The 20,980-nt window shown below is 42.1% G+C and overlaps 2 protein-coding genes across 5 annotated transcripts in view; one reads left to right on the top strand and one right to left on the bottom strand.

Moving 5' to 3' along the window:
* Positions 1-19,339, top strand: part of PDE1C (phosphodiesterase 1C) — a 346,739-nt gene extending 327,400 nt beyond the window's left edge. For both annotated transcript variants that reach the window (XM_075083627.1, XM_075083629.1), the window contains exons 19-20: positions 7,623-7,769; positions 17,451-19,339. In XM_075083627.1, the coding sequence (XP_074939728.1) occupies positions 7,623-7,769; positions 17,451-17,536 (233 nt within the window). In that variant the 3' untranslated portion in view covers positions 17,537-19,339. The remainder of the gene's footprint in view (positions 1-7,622; positions 7,770-17,450) is intronic.
* PPP1R17 (protein phosphatase 1 regulatory subunit 17) lies at positions 994-19,419 on the bottom strand. 3 transcript variants are annotated; one of them, XM_075083635.1, is made up of 6 exons: positions 19,333-19,399; positions 16,906-16,979; positions 12,921-13,032; positions 10,946-11,098; positions 9,419-9,580; positions 6,606-6,747 (listed from the first exon to the last, which is right to left on the bottom strand). In XM_075083635.1, the coding sequence occupies exons 3-6, from the start codon at positions 13,000-13,002 to the stop codon at positions 6,665-6,667; spliced, it is 480 nt and encodes a 159-aa protein (XP_074939736.1). In that variant the 5' UTR covers positions 13,003-13,032; positions 16,906-16,979; positions 19,333-19,399; the 3' UTR covers positions 6,606-6,664. The 3 variants fall into 3 exon arrangements, with proteins under 3 accessions (XP_074939737.1, XP_074939736.1, XP_074939735.1); XM_075083636.1 differs by lacking the exons at positions 6,606-6,747; positions 16,906-16,979 and adding an exon at positions 994-2,481 and having other exon boundaries at positions 19,333-19,419; XM_075083634.1 differs by lacking the exon at positions 16,906-16,979 and having other exon boundaries at positions 19,333-19,419.
* Positions 19,420-20,980: the final 1,561 nt, after the last annotated feature.

Raw genomic sequence — 20,980 nt, forward strand, 5'->3', positions numbered from 1 at the left:
AGCATTTCTGCCCCTGAACACACCAACTCCAGCCATTTGCCTAAGAGAGGATTTTGTGCAGTTTTAACACTACCTGGTCTTAAAAGGAGAGTTCAGAGCCTGAAGGACAATAACTGAACCCAATAAACCACATTCACGCCGTTGTACAGTCCACACACAATTCTGCAACACCTAAAGGGTTTGTTTTGGGGGAGGAGGCAGTGTTTATCTGATTTGAAAAAATCCTATCTTATTCCCAAATATAGTAACATTTAACATTTTCACTGAGTGCAGTGAGGCAGGTGAAAGCTTTGAGAAACAATTCATCGCACTGCTTCCCAGGATCATTGCAAAAACTCCTGTTTACTTAATTGATCAAGTGAAAAATTACTTTTTAGTTGCTCCTGGGTGGAAAAACAGTAAATGCTGAATTACCAGGCTATGAATATGCAATTTTAAATGAACTGCAGCAAATGATGTATGTTGCGGCATTTTTATGGCTGGGCTTCAAGTTGATCTATACAGGGATGGTAAATTAGGCTGCTGTGCCGTCAGAAATGTCACTGGGACCATAACTCCTCATTGGTGAAGAACATATAGTGCTAGGCTTAAAGGATGCTCTTTTTTTTCATCTTACGCTGTGTCAGCATTCCCCAGGCTTGGAAACAAATCCTCTTCAGAGCAGTGAAGTCAGTCACATCCTATTTGTGCTCCTGCCTTGTGTTGTTAAGGGCCTTCAAGTCTAACCATGTACATTTTCACAGCTAATCCGTTGCTGATGTCCATTTGAACCTTTTCAGGACTCCACGCTCTCACTCTTGCTGTATTGTGCACTGAAGATATTCACCAACGTCACTGGTAAAGCTAGACTCGAATTGCACATATTTTTTTGTCACATACTTGCTGTGACGTACATAACTGTGTAACTTATATGAATGCTGTTATATGAACTATGGGTTGATTATATTTTAAATATTATCTGATAGATTAACAGGATAAAAAAAGTACGCTGCCTAGGTATCAGACATCCCTTTAATAATATAGCTGGCCTCTTGCACACTTTAATACACGATTATTTATTATAAGCTTGTTGATTACATCTTGAAGCTGATTATCTGCAAACGGACTGTGTTCTCATGAAAGATGCTGGGTCAGTCACTGTGGCAAATGAAGTCCAAACTAGTATGCTCCTCAGCTGCCTGCCTAAGGCTCTTAAAAAGATAACTGAATTCAGTCTGCCAGGCTAGATAATCTGTAACCGCTGGCAGTGCTGCTCCATCTAGCGCACAGAGCTATTAAGGTAAGCACAAAACTACCCAGTTCTATTTTTGTATAATAATAATTCTACAAGTACCTGTCTCTGTTTGTACAAATGCTGAAGGCTGTAGCTGGCTGTGAAACAATTCTTAATTGAATCAATGAGGTAAACTGTTAAAAAATGGTGCTGTTCCACCTTTCAGTGTGTGTATGCCACTGACTAATTCATTCCTTTTACTCAATTTTTAATCTCCCCCTGTGATTTTTGAACTTTACAGCCCCTCCTAACTGACTACCTACGACTCAGTTTAAAAAGCAGGTGTCAAAAGTAAAAATATGGAGTAAAAGGATCAACTATACAACTAGTTTATCTTTCACCAACCCAGGAATAAAACCTTTGAAAGCAAAAAAAAATCAATAGTCTACCCCAGTATAACAGGCAGGTGCTGCACTTCCTGTATGTTCCTCTTTGAGAGCTCTGCTGCCTGTCCTGTTTGATGTGTTAATGTTGACAGCCCTTTGCTCTAAGTTTTCCTACTACAGCAAATCTACCTTTTTCTTATCACAAATACAAGTCATGAGCAGATACAGGCAGAGGAAGTGTTTGCATTGCATTTCAGGGACTCCAGAGTTGATTCCTGCCCTCCCACTCTCTCCATCTATCCCATCAGCTGTGCATGTGGGAATTTGCACTGTTATTCCAGCAGAGGAAAGCTGGATGAATGAGGTGAAGTGTCAGGAGAAAAATGCAATTTGAATCATTAGTTGATGTTTTATGGCCCTGTGCTGCCAACCACTCTGGTATCTAGTGCCAGGTACAGGGATTGGTGGTGTCCTTTATGTTAACCCTTATCACCACACTGCACAAAGCTAGATCTGATCTGAGGTGGATTCCTCATCGACAAAAATCCTGGGAAGCTGCTTTCTCTTTTTCCAAGAGAATCCTTCCAGCCCCATGTATAAGTGAATTTTCTGTCATCATCTCCTATGATGCTTGCTCGAATTTCATACGATGCAGGTAAGCACTTGAAGATAATTTAAATTCAAGTGCATGCTTGAGAAAATTATTACTTATAAAAATGAAAGGACTGTTTTTTTCTATGTGGTGCCACTTTGAATGACCCAGAATTATTTACACTGCATTATTGGAAATATCACTGTAATCTTAACTGGGGATTGTGTCTCCATCCTTTTCTTCATCTTCCATAATCACTGTTTGCTTTTCTTCTGTAAGCAGCTTAGTGCCTTAGAAACAGGACACACACACAAAAAAAAAAAGAGAGAGAAAGCGAAAATGAGTTGATTTAAAATATTACTTCTTTAGAAAATATGAGGATAAGAAGAACCTTTCAGTCCTCTAACTTCTTGATCCTCATGTTGTTTTCCAACATCATGGGAGTTACTCCTCATTTATTTTGGCACCTCAGTCTCCTGATATTTAGTGAACTAGAACTGAATCACTGCATTTTTAGCTAAATTTATCAGGCACTCTTAAATCCAGTGTATTTCTGCTACCTGTGAAAAGAGACACTGAGGTTTCATCTGGAAACCTCTTTGTTAAAAGGGTGTGGGAAGCTAAAAAAGGGAAAGAGTTTGCATGACGAAGTAAATACTGTGATTGATCTTTGTGACTGCGTCAGTTTATGTGAACATGTGTATACATGCTTGTTTTATATATATATGTATACAGCAATAATACTTACATTCCGCAAATGCCGATGCCAAAAGAGACAAATGTTAGAATACCAACATGCCAAGTGCCATCCCCACTGAAGTTACATAGTATCGATAAATTGCAAAGGCAACCGGATTAAGATCAATGTTAAAGCACTCAGGCATGTTACTGAAGGCTTTGAGCCAGTATGTGAGTTACTGAGGTTTGGGATCTTAAGAAGCTTTGAAGCCTAGCCATCCTAGAAGGAAAATAAAGCTTCATCCCTATCACGAAAGCACCCAAGAAGAGTGTGACATGATATTGAAAGGAATTTGATTTCACAGTTTGAGCACACCATGGGGATTCCAGCAACCTTTTCATCAGCTGTAGGTATGCTATGTGAAGTATCTTTCCACACGTAAGTATTTCCTTCTTCCAAAGTCCTTCTCTATTATATAGATAGGTTGTGTAACACACCTTCCACAAATATCTGCCTCTCCCCATTTCTCTTTCTCTCTCTCATACTTAAAACAGTATACTTAAAACACTCCTTACACATCTTGAGGCTTTTATGTGCTATCAAGATATCACAGTTACTGCAACAGCTCTCCTTATTAGAAATTAAATGAATTGAGTGAAGAGAGGACAATGCATTAAATAGATAGAAAATGTTCTTGATCCCTATTTTAACAGATTGTGTTGGTTTTGCCTGTTACCAGTAAAAAGCAAGGGACCTGTAAGAAACATTTTATGCCCACATTCCTTGGTGTGGAGGTTAACATACTCTAAAAACAGGATGAGGGTTACCATTGTGTTGAGACCAATGAAATCTCTCCTTAATCCAGTCTCCTGATGTTTGCTCTCAGTCTGTGCTAACCAGCTGAGTTGTTCTGTCAAACCAACCTATTTTGCTTCTTTGTGGATCGAAAGCCCTCTCACAGAGAAGGCTTTCAGTCTTGACCGGCTCTGAAAATAGACCAATACCGCACAGGAAGATTTTCTTCAACTTCGGAGTCTTTTCAAGAGGTGATGGATTAATGAAAATATTAAGCTATACAGCACTTTATTTAAGGTAGCTCCTGCTTCATTTATATGCAGTTCTTGTGAACCAGTTCATTTCAGAGGGACCATAAAATAAACTGAAAGGCGTGAATAAATATTATGTTGATACACAAAGGACTTCATCTGTTCAAGCAACAGTTGAGTAACCACTATTGTTACCTGCAAAGACTTATGCCATTTTGTGGAGGTGGGTGTAAATGTTCCACACCCAGACTTCTATTCGTATAGACAACTTAGGCAAATAAATTTTTTTTTGTTGTTGTCTTTGGGGTTTGGGCTGTCGTGTTTTTGAGGGGAGGGACAGGTTTTTTTGTTGATTTTTTCTTCATGGAGCATTTGAGGAATGAGGAAACATAACTAAAATATGCTTAAAATGTGAGCCTATACTGGATCATTTGATGACAGCTAACCTATTTTTGGGCAAACTCAGGAATAAGAGACCAGGAATGTAAGCTAAATAAAGCTGTGCTATGCTTTATGATCATGTCCACTTTCTTATTTGAATTACAAAGTGATGAAAGAAAAGTATGTTTATGTAATTCTGAAGGCCTAGTTGTAGCACATAAACTAGTCTTTTTAGAGCAGATACTAGAGACAGCAGCAAGGTAAGAGCCAAGCAGAGGTCCCCAGCTCTCAGCTGGACCCACATCAGTAGCGTACCAGATGCTTACCACCATCAATAGTAAGATGATGCATCATTATCAATGAGTGGTGACTGATGAACTCCAAAAGTTTCCAGAAGAGTTCAGAATTCAAACCTCAGAGGAGGACACAGCCTAGAGCTGCAGGTTATTAACTTTCCAGACCATGGACCTCCAGCAACTTCAAGGACTTACTATATGCGTTTAAAAATCAACCTTTTAATGCAAAACAGTGGAAGGAGGATACAAATGGGATGTCTTAGCTAGAATGAATTCTATAACACAGGGAAATGATTTTTGTCTTTGATGCCACTGATCACTTGCAGAGAAAGTGTGCGTTACTGAATGTGGTTTGGCAGTTCTGGGTTTAAAGGAGTGAGCAGGGTGTTGGGGAACATTTGTAAGTCAGTCTTTCTCTGTTTATTGTTTAAGTAAATCACTTAGCCTCCCTGTCTCTGTTTTCCCAGCTGTGTGTATTATGAAATGCAGATCTGCCTTAAGGATTGGTAGTTTGTTCTGTTAATATCTGCCAAGGGATCTGACTAAAGAAAGCAGTGTAGAAATACAACGCAGCCATATTTTCCCAACAGAACTTGCAACTGCTTGCAGTTTTTAGCTAGAGACTAGGACCCCAAAGGCTCAGAGAGACATGAGAGCTTCTGTTAGGAAGCTCAAACACAGGCAGAACAAGTAGTTAGCTTACATCAACCATTTGCCAGCTAGATCTAAATCACTCCTCCTGGGTTGTAAATCAGAAAAAAAACACCAAGATGGCACCAGTTCCATGTGACTGCTTACAGATAACTCCTGCACTGTTTTGGAAGAGTGTTGGAGTGCTCCAGTCACATCCCTTGCACTGGAAAAAGGCAAGGGATGACATTAAACTGCTGTACTACTCCTGCATCACTTGGAGATTATTCACTGGGGGGTTGATGTTATCCTAAAGGAGCTACCTTAACTAGTTTTCTAGGGCATGAGGGAGAATGAGGGTGAAACTCTGGTTTTACAGGTTATGTCTGATCTGATTAAGAAACCTTAAGCAGCCACATTTCAGGAACTGCATTCCCATATTTACACATGTATTTACATTCTTGCTCAAACCCACAGGCCTGAAGAGCTGTCAGAAGTCCTTCAGTTAATGGAATATATTGGTACGTGGGGATGGCAATAGAGTGTCCCAGAGCTGAGTACAGGCTTTGGATCAGATTCAAATAATTTACTATCACGTGAGAGGAAAGAAAACCCATTAGAACTGTCATTATATTTTGTCTTCTGGTCTAATCCCCTCAGAAAGCCAAGGTGTTGGAGTGGAGCAGGCCACTGGAGGAGACCTCTGCTCATGGCTTATTTGCACACACATGGCACAAATGTGCCACTTCGCTAGGAGTTTGAGGGCTGAATACATTTAGAAGTCCGACCCTTGTAGGGGAGGGTTTTGTGATGCCCATGCTTACACATTTAGGCTGGCTAAGGACTGATTTTCCTAGTCAATAGGTAGCCATGGGTTCCTGCGGACGGTAATGTTCAGATCCCAATTTAGCAGCCCCCTTGGGTGTTTGCAAGGTGTAAAACTGATTCTACTCACATGGATTACATGCCTTCCAGTAGACACATTGATTTTCATCACTTTTTATGGTCTGTTTGACTTGCTTTTATTTGCAATAGAAAATCTCTCTGGCCACCCAAGAAGGAGAGGTACCATCCTAGAATGCTCATAACCAGCTGGTCAAAATGGAGAGAGATAACACAGCTGCCATTTTTATCTACATTTACAACAAAGCTATTTGCACAGACAGCTGCTTATAAAGATAATCTGGTAATTAAGCTCTGTTACCACAAACAATTAAGTGGAGTTTTTTGAATTGGCATCTGGAAGTGGCATTTGGGAGGGATCTGAAGGGGAAATGTTAGGAACAGGGACAATCCTCATTAGCAGGTCGCAAGGGATACACGTGGCACTGAGTGTGCTGCTTACGGCGGCAATGCCAATAACATGAAGACAGGGACAGAAAGGCCTGTCTATATTTATTTAGTGCACGTAGCCCTGCCAGGGCTTCTCAGGTCTCCGAGTCTATAATTCAGGCTCTATTTTGCACAGCAGTTCCGCAAGAGCTCCGTTTGTTTGTGCTCTGTCTGCTACCTGATGGGATAACCCTGAAAGTAAACAAGTAGTAAATATTGGACCAGCCCTCAGGCACAATGAATCACTTTTCATGGCGAGTCATGGAGTCACCACTGGTGAATTTCAACCAGCCAAACGCTGTATGTTGGTATGTATCTTGAAAGGAAAATATGCATCCATAGAGTAGGGAAGGAATTAAAGTCAGGCATTCAAACACATTGACTACTTTTCCCCTGATACAGACACAAGTCTGCCACAGGTGGTCAATTGCTAGAAAATGGACCCAGACTACACAGGATCTAGAAAAGCTGTCTGCAAGGAGAGGCAGCATCTAGTAGGCTGCTCTGAATCCATGCTGAGTGCTGGAAGGTGGCTTCGCCAGGAGGCAAGAAGGTGTCATTGGAGGTATAATTGAAAACAACTGAAAAATTAATTAGGTTCTATCATTTTTCCAACAACAAATGGACACGCATTTTCACACATTTGAGGGTTACTGCAATTTTCTTTTCTTCGTCTTTGAGTTTTTTGATACCAAATCATTTGGGGATTATAAGTTAACAAGTTCCTGTTAACATATAACTTGTATTAGCTTATTTTCACTATGAAAATTACAAAAAGTTAAAGAGGAATTCTACATGGAAGGCAGGAGGTGAAGACCCTTAAAATGATTGTTATTTCTCTCTTATGTGCCTACCTGAGCTAGTTAAAGCTAGGGTAGAAACATGAAATAATATGTGACTAGGTGCTAATCTAACCAGAGCATTGTTGAGAGAGGTCAAGGAAATAATTCACCCTTGCTGCATCCTTTTAGCGAGCAATTACATCAAAACCAAACAAGAGTCAATCCTCTCAGTTTCACTGTCACACATTCTGTCTTTGATTTCTATCAAATGTGTTTCGCTTTCAGATTCTACTTCTCTGCATATATATATAAGTGCAAAGGACATACAGCATCTTCAAAGGTGCTACAAATGGCCAAAGGCAACTTTTCTTGGGAGTATTTTTGGACTGACCAAAATAATGTCTCATCTGTCCTCCAAGGTCCACAGGAAGGGTAAGCTTCAAGTATAATATACAGGACTAATACTTCTTACAAGTGGTTTGAGAAATTTTGCCTCTGCTTCTGTTCCTGAATCAAGCCCTAAAAGACTATGATTTTTTCCCACCTTATTTATTTGTCATGTGGAATTCCAGGTAATTTGCCGGGTAATTTCCTCAAGCAATTATATGACCAGCTCATTATCAGTGGTCTGTATTAAATATTTCAAACAACTGGAGCACTTGCAGTTGGGCTCAGAAGTTGTATGATAGATTTCAAATGATAGGTCCAAATGATTGGACCAGGTTTCTGGTGTCTCACAGCAGCTCTGGTGCTGCAAGCCATTGGGATGCTTGAGTTCAATGAACGAATAAAAAATATATTTTCCTTAGGTGGATCAATATGCCAGGCACTAGTATTCACCATGCTTGCTGCCACGATCCTGCAGACTTAGCCATACCCCTCTCTGCTTTTGAGAGCCTCATACTGATTAAATGAAAAAAATTTTTTTTACACGTTTAAGTCAGTTATGAAGGCTCAGATTCACAAAGATGTTTACAAATACAGGTGCCTATTTGGACTGATGAAGCCATTCGCACACCTTATAATTATTAGGTATGCAGGAAATTCCTTTCAAAGTGTACCTGAAACAGGTGCTTGATGTACTTATGTGCAATACATACATAAAATGTATGATGTACAACATGATGTTGCTTATTCACTCAGGGCCAAAGTATCTGCCTCGGGACCTTTTCATTTAGTGTGTCTCACTGCTCAGCAGTGCCAGCCCACAGCAGAATCAGTCTATTTAAGCAGTAACTAAAGGAACAGTGTTTTCCAGTTTGGGCACTAGTTTTGGATCTGGAGATTGTTTTTTTGGAGTTTTTTATTCATTAATTTGTTCATTAGTTCATTCATTTTTTTTGCTCCATCCTGTGATCTAGAAAGGGCTAGTGCATAGTATACAAACCTGCACTAGTTCCTGCATCCCTTGCGAGCACTAGTAATTAATATTTACATGGTGCTTTACATCTTCAAAGGCCTTCAGAAATATTGATGAATTGAGGCTCTTCTGTGATGGAGAATTGTGGGAAATGCAGCAAGCAAAGGACCAAAACATGGCTGACTGACTCTATATGGTTACCAGCAAATTAGCTGCTGCACTGTGTATTATGCCAGAAGCACAGAACTGTCTTTAAGGTGCTGTTAATTGAAGTTCATCACAGTTTGGTTTCCTCAGTGCATGTTAGGGACTGTGGAGTTAAGAGGAGGTTAATCAAGACAGCTTTGCTCCAGGTCGTTTGAGGCAGTGTGAGCTATCTTAGTGCTGGTGACCTAAAAATTTGCGTTTGCTCAATTTGAAAAGCAGGGCAGTAGTTGGCCTTTCACAAAAGTAGAATCATTTTTGCAAGAGATAACCAATTGACCTAATATCTTCTCTTACTCTCCTTCCCTTCTATCCCAAAAGCATGAGTAGGGAATATGTAAAAGACTTTCCATAAGCCAAAGTATTATATACTTTGACCAAATAGGTCCAGTTCAGCAGGAACTGCTAAGTACACTGGGTAGAACAACGTGCTTCCAGACCCCTCCCAAGCATACCTCTGACAGTAGCCACGTTTTGCTTCCTCTTTGAAGCACCTTTACCTAAGTACGTTTCTTACCTATTATCAAGGGTGGGATGTGTATTGCAGGTGTATCTTTTCTCCTGGGCTTTCTCTGCTCCAGTTCGGATATCTGAGAGCTTGGACTCACTCTCTCTCTCTGTGGCTTCTCTGTGATACCGTATCTTTTCAGCAGATTATCAGAAAAGTCTGAAAGTATGCCTGCAGGCAAGAAAATAAAAGAAAATGCCACTTGGGCCTTGTTCACATGGAAGAAATTTTTCGCCTGTGTAACTTTCCTGATTACTCAGAAGTGAGGCTGCACAAGTGGATGATGTGTTCTGCATAGTGTACCTACTCTTCAGGTTTTGCAAAGGCATACATATCCTCCAAGTCAATATATCCCATAGGCTATAGACAGTGATGCTGTCAGGCCACCTGGTTTCTGGTTGTACTTAATGGACTAAACTGTAGCCCATCAGAAATCATAGTAAAGATGAGTGCAATCGTCTATTCCAGAAGCTTAGACATCTTGCCAAAGTAGTTTAATCATACAGATGTTCAAGCCTATTTTAACTAGTGAAGCAGTGTGGGCACAAAATGCATCTCTCCAGCCTCTGAGCCACTCTTCCCTAAGGGAGAATTGCTGAGAGGCAGATACACGTGAGAGCTGAACAGGGCTGGAAAATCCCAGGTGCTTTTTTTTGACTTGGTGGATTGTTGCAAGCACGCAGGGGACTGTGCAAGTAGTAACTGGCTAAATACTCTGTGTATGTGCAGCATGGGAAGAAGAACTCAATGCAGTGGATACAAAAGCACAGCTCTCTCCCCAGAGAGCACAAGGAGTGCTTGTTAGCAGAGAGAAGTGACAAACGTTTATTCCTGCTGCTGATCTTGGAAGATCCCCAGGTTTCAGTGGCAGTCTCCTGCCCATTCTTCCCTTTCCCAGGTTGGTGGCATTTGGCGTTTGAACTTCAGAGGTCTGTAGGTGCACAGCAGCAGTGAACATCCTACAAGGAGCTCCTTTGTTGCTGAGGTGGTTTCTGTCTTCCCAAAACACCCGCCCTTTGCCAGAGACCCCATAAGCACAAGAGCCCTGCGATTTCCAGGAGGAGCAACCCGCAGCTGGCTTATGTGCCTCTCCCATCTCCCCCCAGCCTTAATCCTGTTCAGCTTCCCCTTGAGCGCTGGGTACCAGTTGCACAGGAAAGTGCAGGGGCTGAACTGGATCCTTTTTGATTTTGGACCAGATGGAATCTGAGCATCTGGCATGGCTCAGCATCTAGAGATAAGCACACATAATTTATCTCGTAAAAGCAGTAGGACTATGAGTTCCAAGGGAGCATTTTTTCAGGAGCATGCACCCACTCACCTTGGCATTCCCAGACCTGTGAGAAAACCCTTTGTCTAACAGGGAGTGCCTTTGAGGAAGTCAGCCTCTCTGTTTGCCTGCCTTCCCAGGTGCACGTCGTATAGCTGCATTCTTGCTCACCTCCAAGAGGACATAAGGGAGTGAGGGGTCTCCGGACCTTTGTCCAGATTCCAGCCCCTCAGCTGAATTGGGATTTCAGAGAGATGTATGCTCACCTGTTAGGGGTGGTGGAGTGTGTAAAGCTGGTGTATCTTTTCTCCTTGGCTTTTTTTGCTCTTGTTCAGTGGTCTGGGAAGCCTGGGTGGTTTTACCTTTTCTTGGTTTCTTTTTGAGGTCACAGCTTTTAATCAGCTGCTCTGAAAGATCCTCTGCAGGGAAAAAATGAATAAAAATTGAAACCGAGGGGAAATAATAAACCAGATGGTTGGAAAAAAAAAAGCTTTAATAATACTGCTTTCATCCAAGTAGATTAAAATGCCTGTGGAGAAACATCTCTTAAATAGTACAAGAGGCCTCTGTGCCATACTACATGGGAGTCAAGTGACTTAGGTGGTCCTTATGCTTTGTAGGCGGTAGACATAAAGAATAGGGAGAGAGTTGTGGGCAGCTGTGTGTTACATGGCAGAGGGAAGGCCGCACCATCGTGTGCAAAGGTCACATGGCCATCCCTGTTTCACCCAGTGCTAACTGTGTGGGCTGCCTTCAAAAGTTATAAGGGCACTTTTGTGAGGGAACGATCTGGGGGGGGCATGTGGGTGTGGGTGTGTCAGCCTGAGCCAGTTTATTGTTCCCTTCAAGAGCTGGCTTTATTTCCAGAGCAGCTGACAATTGAAATTTGCTTTATATTCACATAACATTACACTGGAGTTTTGGTTTTCTTTTTAAAGCAAGCCTTGATACAGATGACTCAGATGGTCAGCAGTTTTTCTGCAAGTATCTGCATTTCTGCGTGCTAATGCAAGCTGAAAATATTGAATCTAGCCTATCATTAGTATCAGCACACAAAACAATGCTTTGATTTCTTAAAAGTTGTTTGTTTGGCTTCAGCAGGGTCCCCTACCCCCACCCAACCCCTGCCTGCAGACTTGAGTGCAACATGACTTCATTCCAGGCTCTCTCACACTGAGGCAGCCATATATCTGTGAGCCTGAGGGTAGACATGGGAAGGACAACCTCCAGGTGAAGTCCCTGGAGGATGCAGGGTCTTCTTCTGGCCCTCACAGGCTTTCTGCATGGCTCTAATGAGCTCATTTAACCTCCCGCTGCTCCAGTTTCCCAACTGTAGAATGGGACGTGTTCTGTACTTATTTGAATAAGTAATTTCGTGGAACAATTATGTCTGGTATCCCAGCAGTTGTAAAAGTGGTGCCTTTGGCTAGAAATGCCTTGCGGCAGAGGCAGAACTAGGTTACTTTCCTTGCAGGCCAGATAAACAAAGTTTATAAGTTGTGCTTGCCTGCGGTGAGACACTTTTTCTGACAAGCAAGTGAAATTGCATTTGTGTTTCGTTATTGTCATCACAAGGGTAACAATGAGCAAATAGATTTTTGTTTCTGGGTTACTAAATCTTCATGACAATTTTGCAAGGCAGGAGTGAAGTAATAGCATTTGCAGTGGCGGCAAAGACCATGAATATGCAAAAAGCACATCTATCAAGTATGAAGTCTGGTATTTAGCAGTGTGGTGGAGCAAAGATGCCTCTGGTCCTCTCGGTGCAATAGTTATGTATGAAATAAGTTCAAGAGAGGAAACAGATTGACGATGAAGGAGAAAAAGTATTTAGAAAGCCACACCAGTGGAGGCAAAGGGGGTGTTTGATATCTTTTACCAAAATTGCATATGGAAAATGTGTTCAGGGAAGGCTCAGCTATATCCTAGCTTTCAGTTTATTTGTGGTGTAAATGAAGAAATGGATCTGCTTTTTCTACCAGGGAAAAGAACAATGACTCTTTTTCCTCTCTCCGCTTTAATTAACTTTGCTCTAGAGTTTCGGCTAGTATTTATATGCAGCAAAAACACTCTTTGCCTTTCCATCTGGCATCAGAAGCATCAGCAGAAGGTGTAATCTATCAGGTTTCATGAGGGCTCAGTTGTGTTGCTGGAGGGGAAAAGCAAGCACTGGACAGGACCTAATGATGTGAAGACAACACCCCTCTAATTACTGCAATGACATCACCTAATAACACTTACCTAAATGGTTACAGTGTGAATCTCGCTTGTCCAGTCTGTCTTCTGGGATATCAAGTGGCTGAACACATTCTGTTGACATCATTGAAATAGTCTTTTTCCCCCCTTGAAGCTACTACACACAGAAAAAAAAAAAAGAAGCAGCATCATGACATAAAACAGACACATCAGTGTTGTATATCCACTTGCTAGCCAGATCATGAGAAGCCTTGTCTTCTAGCTGCTCTCCTTCATGCAGGCTGCTGGCCTGATTTTGCTCACATATGCTAAGACATGAATTTATTCACTGCTGTGGTTACACATGCAATATCCCATTTTTCCACCTACCTTGCTGTAAGCAGCACTAGTATGGGAAATATGTTGGCTCCACAGAATAATACTGACTTTGATTATACAGAAAGTGCTATCACATACATAGAGTAAGTACTAGGAAATAGGATGGGTTTTTTGGTATTCTTCTCAATTTTTTCTCAACTGTAAGTTAAAGATCATATTTGGTGTTTATCATACAATCCAACTTTAATTAAGAATGCTGTTGAGTTAGTCTTACAAGTCCAGCTCCTCCAAGAGAACCTGAAGACCCAGGTGTGAGTGCTGCCTCTGAAAGATGACCAGTGCCCACAGAGCCCAAAGCCATGAAGTGGACTTACTCTTCACCTTGGTAAGAGCATGGGAACTCATTTCTCAAAGCTGTTTCAGAGCCTGTGCTCTGTAAGTCTTTTACTCACAACCTCTGTTCTCCACTTTTGGGAAATAGGAGCAGACTGTGACTTCCTAGTGGAGAGGAGGAAGGCAATGAGGAAGAGAAAAAAGCAGGAGACAACATGAATAGTAGAAGAAAGACAGGAGGAATTGGGAAAAAAAGGAGGAAGGAAGGGAAGGTGGAGAAGGAAAGGCAAATGAAAGAAAAAGGTGACAGAAAAGGCAGTTGGAGAAAAACAGTGAAAAGAAGGATGGGAAAATAGGAGACGGTACTGTGGGAGTTTGTTTTTATCTTGCTGGAGGTAAAGAAATTACCTATATTATTTCTCTGTGAATTACAGTTGTTATTTGTCAACAAAAAACAGAACAGTAGGGGAGTTAACCTCATTTCTATGACTAAACTTGCATCTATATAAATAACGATTAATCCTCAAGCAAAGTCCAATCACATAAATATTTGCCAAACAAAATATGAAAGGTCGCACTCATAATCATGCACTGAGCTAATTCTTCAGGGGATGGAAAAACATGTCCTAAACTCCAGTGACTTCAAAGTAAGTGGAGCAACACTGGCTGACAGTAATAAAGGTCAGGAACACTGACTCATAATGTACGTATGGGATTAACTCCCATGACCTTCAGTGTTCAAACTTCACAAAAAGCTGTAAAATTATACAAATTCTTAAATACCTTACTGTATCAGGCCTGGATAAGGGGTTTGGCTTCTGGCTGTTCTCTGCAGAACTGTCCCAGTCAGCCTCACATCTGCACTGAAGGATTATACTGCCTGCAGACTTCATTTGCATTTACAGAAAAAATAATCTTCCACTTGGGAAGACCCTGCATAAAGAAATCTTTGAATGCACCTCAGCATGGTATGGTTGCTCTGTTTATCCACTGTATAAGTAAGCTATAGCTATGGCTTAAAATGAAGCAGTCATAATTTTATTTAAAACAAAACCTTATTATCTGGCCATATGAAGGCTCACACTGCATTTTGTGACTTGAGGGAGGTTTTTTTCTTCAATGCCATTTCTTTATTGGATTTGATTAGGGCATGCTGTCTAAATATTATGATTGTAAGGAAAATGTTCTTTTCTGAAGGCTACTCTGTTTAGAAAGTTTTCAGTAAAATCAGGGATACCATTTCAGACACTGTGGACTTTTTTTGAACAGGTTTCAAGGCAAAAAAGCAGAGGATAGGTAGTAAAATTTAAATGTAAAATTGGTAGCAAATTATACTAACTGGAAATGCCTTATAAAATGTGATTAACTTTGGTTTGACTTCAGTAAGTTGTTTCATTGAGTTATTTCACATAATTAAAAATTAAGCTTTGTAAACAGACTTAATGTAGAATTGGAATATGCAGATTATGAGAGACTTCCTTAATTATTTTTTCTTAACACAGTAGTTTGAAAAATAGTATTCTAAAATAAATCCCTTAGATCTGTCTTCACATTTTCATAGTCAGATGCCAAGTCCTTGGCATCTTCAGTGCTTTAAAATATGACTTCACAGGCTAACTTCTGACACCCCTCCCCCTTTCTTTTTTAAAAGTTTGCCCTACAGCCAGCATTGCCTTGCTTACAAAACTGTTTCCACGCTGCACGTCATGACAGTCTGTGTGACAAAATAATAAAAAGAGAAAGATTAGAAAAATGGATCAGGAGTTTTGGTATCTTGGTTGCCTATACATTGCACATGATGTGCGCATCTGTGAGTGCTGTTACATGCTGGCGCTGTGCATTACACACAGAGCCCTCGTTCAAAGGAGAGGTGATGTATGTGAGCATCGTAATGGCGCTTTCCCAAACCACTAAAATCAATTCCCTCCACTAAAGAAACAGATTCCCCAGTAACGTTTCGCCTGGGAAGGAAGACTGCTATGGGGACTGTACGAAGTCATTAACATGCCTTTACAAATGGAAGCACGTTCTCAGATTTTCGTGTGTTAAGTGCAATTCTTTTCCTCCTAGCCTTCATGCTAGCACTGTTTGCGCTCTCTGTTGCCGTCAGTTGCCTTGGTAGGTAATGCTTACTATTTATGTGATGGACTAAGGTGGTTTTTTTTCTTGCGCTCTATCTTTTGACATAATGATCCACATTCATCCTCTGTGCAACTGTAATGGTTGAGGTGGAGCTCTAAATCACGCTCAGCAGGAGACACTTCCTGAAATGCATATAGATTTTTCCATATGAATTAGGATTCAGTAGTCATTTAGCCTGAGACTTTGGTACAATTCAGCTAGGCTGTACCGCAGCCCCTGCAGAGGTATGTACCTAAAGGAGTCAACTCGAGCCTCTTACTTTTGGGAAAAGACAGAGCTGATAAAGATACTTCAAATGCTTTCCTAAAGTTGAGACAAGTTCTAGCTTTGCCTACCTAGGTTTGCATTTGCTCCTTGTGAAAGAATTCAGCATGCTATAGGATTGGCTCTACTTACAGACAGAGGAGAGCAAGGAATGGTAAGGCAGACTGAAAAGTGCAGGTGTGAGTAAAAGCTACTTTAGCCTCATGTGGATGAACTCTCATGCTGAGTCACTGCCATACAAGAGCAGGACTCCTTTGGGCACGCACACTTGTAAGAGATGGTGATTCTGACAACAAATATCTGAACTTTTTACTTTCTAGATATCAGCTGTGGATTTCCAAGTAGCTTAAAGCACACTCTTTTTATTTTACAGAATTTTCAGTTGCTGTATGTGCTTGACTAAAGCGTCCAAATAAAGCTATCCAGAGAAAGGAGATGTACAGCTCTTACCACTCACTAACATAGTCTTAAAACATGCAAATGCATGGAAATAACAGGATTCCTTTCTTTGCTTAAATTGTGGGTATCCATCAAAAAGTCCGCCAATGCAACCAGTTCCAGGCTTCAATTAGGTAAAAATATTTTGCCTAGAGATGGACAAATAAGCCAGTTTTGGTTTACTAATTTAATGTGCAGTTGGATTATCACAGCTATTTGTCGTAAGTAATCAGGCTAGAGCTTAGAGAATGCTCAGCAAAGCTGCTCACATACTTCTACAAAAATGATGTGAATCTTTTGAGGCCATCATGTGACATTTAAACCAACTTGAAATGAAATCTCATTGAAAAACCCTACCTTGTAAGATAGAAAACTAAAGCTTAGAGAACAAAACTAAAGAGCTGGACTTTTTCATTTAATCCTGAGGTAGGCACAGAAATGGCTTTGGGTACGTGAAAGTTAAAACTCCATTTCTTGCCTTCTCCTAGGATTTGAACGGTTGTAGGTGTTACGCAGCTACATGGAAATTAGGTACCTATGGATATTTGTATCCCATCCCAAGGGTCAATGCAGTTCTCAGGTGAATCGTCGGTAGGAGATCATTCTTACCTATAAGATGGGTAAATTAATTTCTGATCTGCATTTCTTATCAAAGTTTACAGGGGCTAAGCGGGCATCGATGTCAATAGTCCTCAACACTGTACATTAAGGGAAAGACTTGTTACATGTGCATGTCATTTCCTTGTATGTTGAATACTTAGAATTTCTGAGCTGACCCTTTGGAAGGTCTCCACAAACTGCGCTTCTGAGGCCTTCAGTGGACCATGTGGTGTTGTCCACAAGTATGCGGATTTTTTTTGTTTGTTTGGTGGTGGTTTTTTTTGTCTTTTTGTTCAGGGGAATGTTTTGTTTCCACAATTGACAAAATCCCCAAGAAAAAACATTCACTAGTTTACAGCACACGTATAATCGTTAAAGAAAACATTGGCATGTTGACACAGATGCTACATAATTAAAAATACTCTTGACAGCATCCGTGTTGGGTGGCAGCGGGCAATCTGAATTTATTATTTATTTTAGTAGGTTGCCACAGAAGCCTGTATGACGCTGTGTGCCTACCCTCTCCTGGACCCAGAGCACTTTGTAAGAACATATTTTTCCCATAAGCTGAGAGAAGGAGAGTTCAAGAGCAGAAACGGAAGCAACTGGGGCCCTGGGGTGGGACAGCACACACGTGCTTGCCCACATTCCCACTGGCAGGGCCTGGCCTCGCTGCCCCTGATGCACTCAGCAGTTGGAAATGGGAACAAGTGGGAATATCTTCCAGTGTGCTGCCCCATGCAGACATGAGGCAGAGGTTGGACTGCGACAGCTACACTCCAGCCTGCACCAAGGGCAGTTTTTTGCTACCCTGCCCAAAGAGCCGCTCAGGGTTTGCCCTTTAAGACTGGTGCATCTCCTCCCACCATGTACACGCTTATGGTCTCCTGATGGGCTTTGATTATTAAATTATTTTTAATTGCTTTGCTTTGCCCCTCTCTGTCTGGTTGCAATGAGCACATGAGCAAGGAGGGACAGGCAGGCTTCCAGCCTCCTACTTGCTGTTCTCTTCCCTCCCTAAAGCTACGTGGGAGGCAAAGACAGACCTGTCCTTCCTTCTGTCGCATGTCCTCTGCAGGGTCGTATGGTGTGACTAGGCCCTTTATTTGCATGAAGTCATTTACAAATGTGTAAAGAAGGAATAAGATACTATCATCTGGATGTAGTCATCTTGCACCCACCTTCCCAACACAGAGCTCCTCTGAAGCAGCTCAGGGACCAAGGGGAATGGTACCACACCTGGCTGCCTTTGGCTCCTTCCACCTGCACTTGTCTCCTTTGCCAGCAAATATGCAGCTTCACCCATACCCCAGTCCTATCCTAGCCCCGTTACAACTGATTCCTGGGCAAATCTTGTGAATAAAGGAAGGCAACCTGTCTACTACAGTCGGAGTAGAAAATAGATGCCCTAAACGTAGGAAGTCTGGGTGTTCCCACTTTGTCTTCCAAACTTTTCATTACAAGTTTTACTGTATGTTTAGCGTCACTCTTGGAGTGATGTCTTCCTGGGCACAGAAGACAGCCTCATGCTACTGCACAGAGTTTCTTCTTCAGTGATTTGGGCACTAGGCTGCTTTCTCCAGGCATTCCTGTCAGATTAATCTGACTTTGATTTTTCTAAAGCATATTTAAAACTTCATAGGAAACAGTTGTGTATTTGAAAGCCTGATCCTGGTGTGTCCTTCCACCCAAAACTTTTGCTACTAGTAATTGCACAGATGCAGAAATCCCCCAGAATTGTCTGGGAGCCATTTCTTCCTACAGACAGTGCACTTCTGGGGGCTAGTTCAAAACCCAAGTTGTGCTGTGGACTGACTCTTACTACCTCCCACAAAAAAAAATCCCAATAGTTACACTTTAGTGAACGGGGGAAAAAAAAAAAAAAAGCAAGATACTTTTGCACAGGTCAGAAAGTTTTTGTCTTTGGAGATAATAGAAAATGCAAGATATTCCTTAATTAGTTCCTCGAGGTACAGACTAACCCTTGCACATACCAATCCTTTGTAGTGGGATACAAATCCTGATACCAGTTCCCACTCTGCTGGCTTACGTTATCCGCTTGTGAACTGTCCCAGCAGTTAAAGTTAGTTGAAGCGTTGTCTCTGAAGCACTCTCCTCCCCACAACCCCATCCCACACATTCCAGCCTCAGTGTGGTCGCACCCCAACTTTCCCCACACAAGACCATCCCCAGCCTGCTCCCCGCAGCGTGGGGACCCGACGGGTGACACGGGCAATTTGGCTTGCCGGTGGTGGCTGCAAAAGGAAAAAAAAAAGGGGGAAAAAAAAAGAAGAAAAAGCACAAAAAGATCAAAGCAAGAAGCCACCCAGGCGGGAGGGAAGTGTGTGGATGAAGTACTTACAGAGCAGCGTGAGGCAGTGGGGAGGCTGTGATTCGGCGTCGGGGCTCGCTGGAGCGGGACCTTCTGGGCTGGGGCTGCAGCTGATGCTCCTGCCCGCCTTATCTAGGGAGCAGCGGGAGCTGTCGCTGTGGCAACGCCGGCTCAAGCGTCCTCCGGAGTGCTGGGGAACAGCATCACCGCTCCCCTGCCCCACCAGCGGGTTTTAACCGTGTTTTCTTCCTCTTCGGCGAGTTGCTGAGGCCGAAGGAGAGGGAACAGGATGGGGGAGACTGGCAGCACCTCAAGGTGAAGGCATCTTTCCTGCCAGACGCCCAAGAGCTACAGATGCTGCTGCTCTCAGGGAAGCAGGGGAAGGTGCAGAAGCTTTAGCAAAGAGAGCCAAAAGGCAAGCTGCAGCCGCCAAGTCAAGAGGCGCAAGGAAAATGGCAAGGGGAGGGAGTGAGGCTGATGCTGTCTGGGACCCAGGGGAGAGCTGAGGATAGAAGTGGAGCGAGGAGGCAGGGCAAGCGTCTAGGAGCAGCACCGTAAGCTCTAAAAGTGATGGACACTGTCTCCAATGCTGAGGTTCAGCGATGACTGCAGTGGTTGTATATGTGTCTGGCCACAACTAGTTATACAAGTGTGGTATTTATGGGGCCAGGCAGGGAGCCTTCTGTGGCTGCCAGTTGTTTGCCAGTCTCTCCTCTTTTAGCCCATGCCTTTGGATGGAGCTGTTATTTCAACTGAGGGAAAAATATACAAACATGCCTGACGCTGGAAAAGCTCTGGGAGGAACACTCTACTCAGTGGTGGGACTGTGAACTGCCCCTCTCAGTATTCATTTGCAACAAAAATGCCTATGTCTATGCCCTTTTATTAAAACATCTTTAAAAACTGTGACTGCTCACAGTTGCGGGTTTCTCCTCTTTTCCCCCACCCAGCGACTGCAATTCAACAGCACCAGCGTGCGCCGCATACTTCAGATTAGTCAAGGTTTCTTTCATAAATAATATATTGTACAGAAGGCCCAAAGGGGCAAAGTGCTAATTCCCAGCCCTGCAAACTGTGCAGCACCCTTGGGTTCTGTATGTTTCAGGTGCGGTTCTGCAAAATGTCAAGCACAATAAATGCTCTAAAGGCACCACCTGGAAGCACTGTGAGCTTTCCCCATCGATGTCTGGGAGAGACAAGAATATTCATTACTTCGCAGAGGTCATGTGTGTTTAGGTGTCTCAGAAACTCATTTTTAAAAACAAGCTCATAAATGCTTGAATCGCTTCTGAAAAAATGGAGCTTAGGCTCCCAAGTAAAGTACACCAAGAATTTTTTGGCAAGATTAAGATTTCTAACTGAAAAGAAAAAAAACCCAACCCAAACTCCTTCAAACCACAGAAGCCCTAAACTGCTCATGAAAAATTGGGGTTTTTATGAGTTGCCCATTTCCATGTAACTTTTATTTTCCTTTCAACATTGTCAAGACCTCTCAGTTGCAGTGAGTTTTAAATAAAAAGTCCTCTGTTTGTACACTGAAATACCTTTTACTTAGAAACAGAAGTTAATTCGTATTTTCCTATGAACTCAGAAAAATCAGATTGAGATCACTGGAAAATAGGCTCATGAAACAAAACGCTCAAATCAGAACTACATTTTGAAACTCAGCTGAAAATTG

Source organism: Phalacrocorax aristotelis, chromosome 2, assembly GCF_949628215.1.
Source record: "Phalacrocorax aristotelis chromosome 2, bGulAri2.1, whole genome shotgun sequence".
In the NCBI taxonomy this organism is placed as follows: Eukaryota; Metazoa; Chordata; class Aves; order Suliformes; family Phalacrocoracidae; genus Phalacrocorax; species Phalacrocorax aristotelis.

Coding starts and splice junctions, on each gene's coding strand:
- PPP1R17 (XM_075083634.1), bottom strand. CDS start 13,002: ATGATGTCAACAGAATGTGTTCAGCCACTTGATATCCCAGAAGACAGA. Junction 11,099..12,920: donor TTCACACTGTAACCATTTAG/GTAAGTGTTATT, acceptor TTTTCCCTGCAG/AGGATCTTTCAGAGCAGCTG. Junction 9,581..10,945: donor CACTCCACCACCCCTAACAG/GTGAGCATACAT, acceptor TCTTGCCTGCAG/GCATACTTTCAGACTTTTCT.